At 44.0% G+C, this 8265-nt stretch overlaps 1 protein-coding gene across 1 annotated transcript in view; it reads right to left on the bottom strand.

Moving 5' to 3' along the window:
• The window catches only part of slf1 (SMC5-SMC6 complex localization factor 1), a gene marked incomplete at its 3' end in the record, with an annotated part of 33660 nt that overhangs the window by 11035 nt on the left and 14360 nt on the right, over positions 1 to 8265 (bottom strand). The window contains exons 16-17 of the mRNA XM_080004250.1: positions 5126 to 5218; positions 1863 to 2045 (exon numbers count right to left, since the gene is read on the bottom strand). Of these exons, the coding sequence (XP_079860376.1) occupies positions 1863 to 2045; positions 5126 to 5218 (276 nt within the window). The remainder of the gene's footprint in view (positions 1 to 1862; positions 2046 to 5125; positions 5219 to 8265) is intronic.

The raw sequence follows: 8265 nt of genomic DNA, 5'->3' as shown, positions 1-8265 counted from the left end.
GTTGGAAACACAGATGCAACGACCTGGAGGGGCTTGGAACTGAGGGAGGGATGGGGGAGAGGGAGGAAGCGGAACCATCGCTCGCCCCCGTTGCCGTCAGAGACGTGGCCTAGACAGCAGGCCAGACGTCTGCGGCGCATACGCTCCTTCCAGCCCCGCTAATTTTACAGAAAGCTGCTTCTTCGTCTGACCTCTTTTAAATTGCTCCCTCTCCACCGCTGCTGTGGAGGGAGGGTGGGTGAGAGAAAGTGAGAGCGAGAGAGAGAGAAAGAGAGAGAGAGAGAGAGAGAGAGAGAGAGAGAGAGAGAGAGAGAGAGAGAGTGAAAAGTGAAGGGAACGCTCGCTCTCCTGTTTCCTCTGCGGGACCAAACAATCCCAGTCTAATTTATTTTTTGAGGCCAGAATATATACATGTGTTAATGGAAAAAGTCAGATCAAATTAACTATAATTAGTCAAAGCGGAAAGTCAGCCGGAGCAGAGGTACGCTGCGAGACGTTCCAGACACCTTCAACCCCCGAAAACACACACAAACCATAGTAGATGAATGTATGTACAAACATACATACATACATCCCCAAAATACCCCCCCAGCCTCTCCTTCCCACCACCTGCTGCAGGACACGCAGTATCTCTACGCTCCGCCAAGCGTCACCATCGCTACCGGCCTCCTGAGGAGGGATTGCGAGCTGTGTGCAGATAAATACTTCAGTGGAGATAGGATCCACATGAAATTAAAATAAAACAACAGCAAATGAATTTGACGAGCAGCTGAGCCGCTCAGAAAATGTAATCGCTCTACTGTACTACAGCCGAGCGCATTTAGCTGCACCGCGATACGACGATAACCAGGCGATATGTGGTCCCGTATCGTGATGTTGATATTATAACCATACATGGCCCTAGTATGTAGTTTCATGTGCGATATTCAGTTTGTGCATAAATATATACCACTATTTTTGACGAAAAAAAAAAAAAAAAAAAAAGCCTCAGAGTTTTGGCTGGGCGGTATGTTGTTATAATATCGATATTGTGACACGTTGCCTATACAGTGTATGACCAATCTGGACCTCATAGACTCCTCGACTGTCCACTTTAATAATGACTGTTCCTCAAAGATTTTTGTGTGTGTAAATGTTTTGCGAAAGCACCAACATTCATCCAAATGATCGATATCAGGGCTTTTTTGTGCAAAAATATTGCGACATTTGATTTTGACAGTATCGCCCAGCACTACTCCATATCACCTATCAAAACAAAACTTCTCCTCATCTACCCTTAGTGTTGAGAGTGGATAACAACCGCCCCGGCCAAAACACCAGTGAGTGACACTGAACCCGTCAACAAGCTCAGCAACATCCTCAGTCATGTCAGATCCGGACATTGGAAGCTACGGTGAATAAAATAAAAATATATCAGCAGGCAAGTGGCTACCGCTTCGGATTACTTTTTCTTGGCAGAGAACTGGCAACCTTGCTTATAGATACGTTGTTTTAACTTTGTGGGATTACAGCCTTGTAAAAGGTGACTATTGAGTGGATTGATTGCTTTGGAGTTGGCGGTATATCAAGATGGTTAGAGATGTCGAGTTCAATAAAAGCTATAGAATTATTCTCTGATCAATAATGTAGACATTGAGGGTTTATGGGGATGTTGGGGGTACAGGAAAAATCTGATTAAAAATAGCTACACAGTGGGAAATATTCAAATTCAGCATTTTTTAGCAAGTGCTGTACATAGTAAATGGAGACTTTCTGTGGTAAAACATCACCCCAGCACGGTAATCTTTAAGGTTGAAGTGTTTTTCTTTAGGTTCAGGAAAAAAACAACCCAAGCGCTTATTTCCACCCCGTCCTCCACCCACCTGCGTGCTCCAGCAGCATCTTGGCGATGTGCACATGGCCGTTGAGCAGCGCGTCGTGCAGCGGCCGGACGCCGTTCACCTCGTTGTCCAGGCGGGGCGCGGGGCGGCAGCGCAGGAGGGCCTCCACGCACGCCGCGCTACCATGGTTACAGGCCTCATGCAGGGGCGTCCAGCCCGCGTGGTCTGGGCGACGGAAAGAGGAAAAGGGGTAAAAAAGGACGCACATGCACATGCACATTCAAAAAAACAAGCGTTTGCACTACTTTACCTAAAGACTTGGTTGTAACCGATAAAGTCATCAAGAGTTAACACGCTAGTAGGTTAGTAGGTGAGGCTGTACACTGAACAGCCACAACATTAAAACAACTGACAGGTGAAGTGAATAACATTGCTCAACAAAGCAGTCATTCAGTTATTGTTTTTTTCCCTCCTCTCCACAAAAACCCCATGTAAAAGATGCTTTGTTGTCAACCGTCCCCCTTCTCTCTTTCTGATAACTCTGGTTTCAGTTAGCGTTTTGGCATTTCTGGTTTATAATATTTCCGTGACTTCCAGGCACGAACGATCCTTGTCCCCTTCTTCAACCGCGCATCAGAGCAAGGTCCATTGTTTTGGTGAGGAAATATACTTCATACTCCAGACGGCCAGAGAATAGTTCTCAATACCTTAATAACTCATGCCCATACCTACGTTCACTACCCGTATTACGTTTTTTATATTTTTTGCCTTTGTGTTAAAGTTATTTGCACGAAGTATACCAAGAAAATATATATAAATATATATTTCAATATATATAAATATATATTTCAATATGAATATACTGTATAAATAATATATATTTTATATTGAAATATATTTGATATGGTTTATATATATATATATATATATATATATATATATATATATACATATACATATACACACATATATATATATATATATATATATATTATAACTGTATATTATATATATATAAAATTAACTATAAAATAATATAACAGTTATAATATATAAATGATATATGTATGTAACTATATTTTATCCAATATAAATATGTATCAAAAATGTGATTTTCTTTTGATTTTACCAAGTGTTTCTGATCCATTAAAGTGTGTAATTGACAACTACTGTATGCATAATTGTCTCAATTGTCTCAATCATGAAAATTCATCTACAGTATATAAATATATTCAAATACGGAATATACAGATTAGGCACAACATTAAAACCACCGACAGGTGAAGTGAATAACATTGATCATCTCGTTACAATGGCATCTGTCAAGGGGTGGGAAATATGAAACAGCAAGTGAACAGTCAGTTGTTGTAGTTGATGTGTTGGAAGCAGAAAAAATGGGAAAGCGTAAGGATCTGAGCCACTTTGACAAGGACCAAATTATGATGGCAAGACGACTGGGTCAGAGCATCTCTAAAACAGCAGGTCTTGTCGTCGTGGTGTTCCTGGTATGCAGTGGTTAATACCTACCAAAAGTGGTCCAAGGGAGAGCAACCAGTGAAATGGAGACAGGGTCATGGGCGTCCAAGGGACTCATTGATTTACGTGGGGAGTGAAGTCTAGCCCGTCTCGTCCAATCCCACAGAAGAGCCGCTGTAGCACAAATTGCTGAAAAAGTTGATGCTGCTATGATAGAAAGGTGTCACAACACACAGTGCATCACAGCTTGCTGCATATGGGGCTGTGTAGCCACAGACCAGAGTGTCCATGCTGACCCCTGTTCATAGCCAAAAGCACCTACAATGGGCACGTGAGCGTCAGAACTGGACCATGGAGCAATGGAAGAAGGTGGCCTGGTCTGATGAATCATGTTTTCTTCTACATCATGTGGATGGTTGGGGTTAGGGTTCGATCCAATTGAGCATCTGTGGGATGTGCTGAAACAACAAGCCCGATCCATGGGGGCCCCACCTCACAAAGCACGGGACTAGAGGAGGACTTACAGGATCTGCTGCTAACGTCTTATTGCCAGATACCACAGGACACCTTCAGGTCTTGTGGAGTTATGCTGCAACGGCTCAGAGCTGTTTTGGCAACGCAAGGGGGACCTATATAATATAAGTGGTTATTAGCGGTGGTTTTAATGTTGTGGCTGATCAGTGTAATGTGACTGAAAGAGGAAAGAGGATGAAAAAACGCACATCAATGCAGTAAAATAAAGAAATGTTTATGTTTGGTAATAATATAATTTGTATATTGTATTTATTTTATATATTGTATTGATTGTATTTTGTATATATTTTGTGTATTGTATATTTTTGTACATTATTTGACTATTATATTTCTTTATTTAGCTATATTCTTTATTTTTTTTATGTCTGTGCCGCAATACTTAATCTTTTCCACAAAAAAATCTTGTATATGAAAATATATTTGGCCTAATAAAGGGATTATGATTGATTTAATATATGCAAAACTGTACACTTAACAATGGATAATGAAAAAAAAGTCTAATTATTGGGCTTCTCTTTAGCTACAATGTCACAAGTAACTATTTCGTTATCAAATAACTCAACTGTCAATGTGCTATGAAGCCGTAATAAAGACGTTATCATTTAGATGACGTGCAAATCGTGACCGAAAGTTAGTTTAGCCTTAGCACATCAGCATAACACAATGCACTTTACGCTTTATTCGCTAATGGAGATACCGACGATGGAGACGACGAAAACCAGGAGGATCGGCGCGCTCCAAAACGACGAGAAGGCCTTATCATTAAGCGGGCGCGTGCGCGCGCTGCAAAAGTTTCGCCCCACAGTTTATCCATGAACCCGAACGGCTGCTAAACGGCGATCGCATAATGGGGAAAACCTTTTCCAACGGTACAACACGCGCATAAAAGGAAGTCATTACGGCTGCTCCGAGGCGCACATCAAGGAAGAAAAGAAAGTCATTCGCAAATATCAAAGGGCGTTCCATTCACTTAGCAAAGTGGCTGTAAATCTCTCGAAAAATCTGAGTCACAGAACACACCCCAGCCCGCACCCCCGCTGCTCCCAGACACGCCCTTCCCATTTCAGCGAAAAGGTTAAAACTCGGCGATGACGCCAGCGTACACTCCTCCGTTTCTTCGCCCCTTCCCGTCTCTTTTTTTCCCCTCGTCCCCAAAGGTAAGTGCTCCTCGAGGCATCCCCGGAGCGAGCGGGGGGCGACAGGGGTGAGGCGGTGGGGGAGGGGGACGGCGGGGGGGGGGGGGCGACGGGAGACGGCAACGGAAAGAGGGGAGCTGGCGGATAGTGGAGTCTTACCTTTAACGTTGACGTCGAAGCCAGGAAGTGCCAGGATCTGAGCCACGGTCTCCACTTGGTTCCTCTTGCAGGCTCTGTGGAGGAGGGTCTCTCCTTCGCCCGGACACACACGGACACACGGACACACACGGACACACGGAAAAACACGGACACACGCGGACACACGCGGACACACACACAAACACACACACGGACACGGACACGGACACACACACGGACAGACACACAGACACACACACACAAACACACATGGACACACACACACACACACACACACACACACACACAGACACACAGAGAAGCAGCGCAAGAGAGAAGAGAGAAGGGAGGGAAGAAAGAGAAGACAGAAATCCAAAATTAGGGTGTGCCCTGTGTGCTGCCCGCTGTCCCCCACCCGCCCCCCTATACATCACCAACACGCCAATAAAATCGTAGAGAAATGTCCCTAAACGCCAAAAGAAAAAAAGAGCCTGACCTAAAAAAGAAAAAAACCCAACCGTCCAATGAGGACGCGATTTAAAAAAAGAGTGATGAGAGGAAGGGGGGGGGGCGCGGTCTGACAAGCATCAACGACGGTGTGACTCGGTGCTCATTTACCCGTGCTCCTCGCCCATTTTTTATTAGTTTTTTTTAAATGGGGGGCGGAAGAGGCGGCTCACCCCCCCTTGCCGCCTCCCGAAAGCCAATATCGCAACCGTCCTCCTTCCTGCCTTCCTGGCCTCTCCGATACGGTGACTTGAGAGGAAGTTACGGTAGAAAGCCCGAGCACAAAGCCTCCCGGCGGCCATTCTTCACAGCTTCGGGATTTCAAAACAACTCTCCGCCCGGGCGTCGCCAATCCAACAAACGACAATCTACCGTACCAATCTCGCCGACTCAATTTTTTTTTTCCTTTTAACGTTTTCGTTCCCGTTCGCCCCCCCCCCCCCAACCTTTACTGATGCAATATTAAAATGGGGAATACGTTAAAGGGGGATGCCCCCCCGCCCCCTTTTCATGTATGGCTGAACTTCAGAGGGAGTTAAAGGCCAAGCATGAGTGGCTCTGCGCTCGGCAGAATAATGCGGCGCTGCAAAGCCCTCTAATAAACGCTTTACTAGCTCTCCCCAGGACGCCCAAGCCTGTCGGGGGCTCCAGCGGTGGAGCGGGGGAACTGGGGGGTGGGGGGGGGGGCGGAGGAAGGGGGCAACAGAGAGAGAGAGAGAGAGAGAGAGAGAGAGAGAGGGAGGGAGGGAGGGAGAGAAAGGGGGAGAGAGGGAGAGAGGGAGAGAGAGGGAGAGATAGCGAGAGAGAGGGCAGCGGACAAGTGTGAAAGGGGGTCGTTTCAAAGCAGCGAGGAGGAGGGGGGAAATGAAAAATAAATAAATAAATAAACAAACGCGCGAACAAACAAATAAATAAATCAGTTTTATCTTCAAGAGATCCTTTCTTCCAGGGGTTGTGTCTTTGAGGATGCATAAGATGCATTAAATGCCACACGCCCCCCCACCCTTCCACCCCCGAAGCCGACAAACAGCTATATTGAGTGGGTACTTTTTTTCTATATAAAGAAAAAATAAAATTAAAAATAAAAAAAACTTTACATCCTTTCAAACGCTCAATTACATTTCAAAGCTGAAAAGTCGGGCCGCGCCGTCACAATTATTGCATAATCACCCGGGTCGCGATCAATTGAGCTGATCACAATGATTTCGCGAAATCATTAGTTTTCATAATTGTATGTTTTCATCCGAATTGAAGGGGAATTGTTAGTAAAAGTAAGAAATAGAAAGGAGTCAATTAGAGTTTGAAATGTGCGATATGTCGCGTATCGACTATTATATTAAATATCAGGTCCCAATATTTAATGTCAATAAATGGAAGGCGGATGAGTATAATTAAACTATCACAGGGTCACATTATGATAGTGGCATAAAACTGACAAAAAAAGAAAATTGTATGAATAACCCACAATTAGTTGTATCACAATCTATCATCAACTAAAATGTTCAAATCCAGGAAACTACGTATATACAACTAGGTAATAGAATCTGCAACGCAATTCACATATACGACCCAATCCACCAAAATGAATGTCAATAAATTAATGTCAATAAATGGAAGGCGGATGAGTATTATTAAACTATCACAGGGTCACATTATGATAGTGGCATAAAACTGACAAAAAAAGAAAATTGTATGAATAACCCACAATTAGTTGTACCACAATCTATCATCAGCTAAAATGTTCAAATCCAGGAAACTACGTATATACAACTAGGTAATAGAATCTGCAAAGCAATTCACATATACGACCCAATCCACCAAAATACAGCAATAAAGCAACAAGTATTAAACTTGGTTATCGAGTCAGACTCTTGGACTCATAACTCAAACCCTGGCGTTGGATTTGATTCTTCCATCTGATTCCTATTTCGATGTGAAAACATTAACATTGTCCAACGGCGTCGAGCGGTTGGTTTCCTTCAACTGAACTGAACCGTCTACGGCGGCTTGAGAAATAGCAGATGTCTTTTTTTTTTCTTTTTCGTTGGCTAAAAATAAATTTGGGCAAAGAAAATGAAGACAATAAAAAAAAAAAAAAAACAACAACCATAGGTTAATAAATGGAGTGAAAATGCGCGCGACACACCTGAACTTGGGACTCTTACTCCTGAAGCCGCTCTCTAATGAGTGGCAGGACGGAGCGGCGGGTCAGCACTACTTGCACCGCGCTGCCATTACCGCGCTCCAAACCGCGCTCCAAACCGCCGTGATTAAACACCCGTTCCCCCGCGCCCCCTGTGTACACATCCTTGCAAATGCCAGGGCCAATCCACGCACTGTTAAATCACTTTAATGGCTCCAATTTGGACACAACGCCTCTATTATAGGGGTAATTGCATGCTCAGCATTTACAAGCACGGAAGGGATAAATCCGCCTGTCCCTTTTTTCTGTAAATCCCCCAACAATCCCCCCGTTTCACACTTTTAATAGAAAAAAAAAAGTTTAATGTATGTGTTGCTCTTTATATCCACTGGTATGTCTAGTTACGCTCCCCGTTAAGTGTTGCTTGGCAAGGCGGTAACAATGCGATTTGTTTGGAACGTGTTGGACACTCCGTTGCCAGGTATGAAATATGGGGATTTGTTCTTTTGGA

This window comes from Zeus faber (assembly GCF_960531495.2).
Source record: "Zeus faber genome assembly, chromosome: 7".
NCBI classification, from domain to species: Eukaryota; Metazoa; Chordata; class Actinopteri; order Zeiformes; family Zeidae; genus Zeus; species Zeus faber.
The sequence above is the reverse complement of the archived record's forward strand: the minus strand, read 5'-3'. Positions and strand labels throughout refer to the sequence as shown.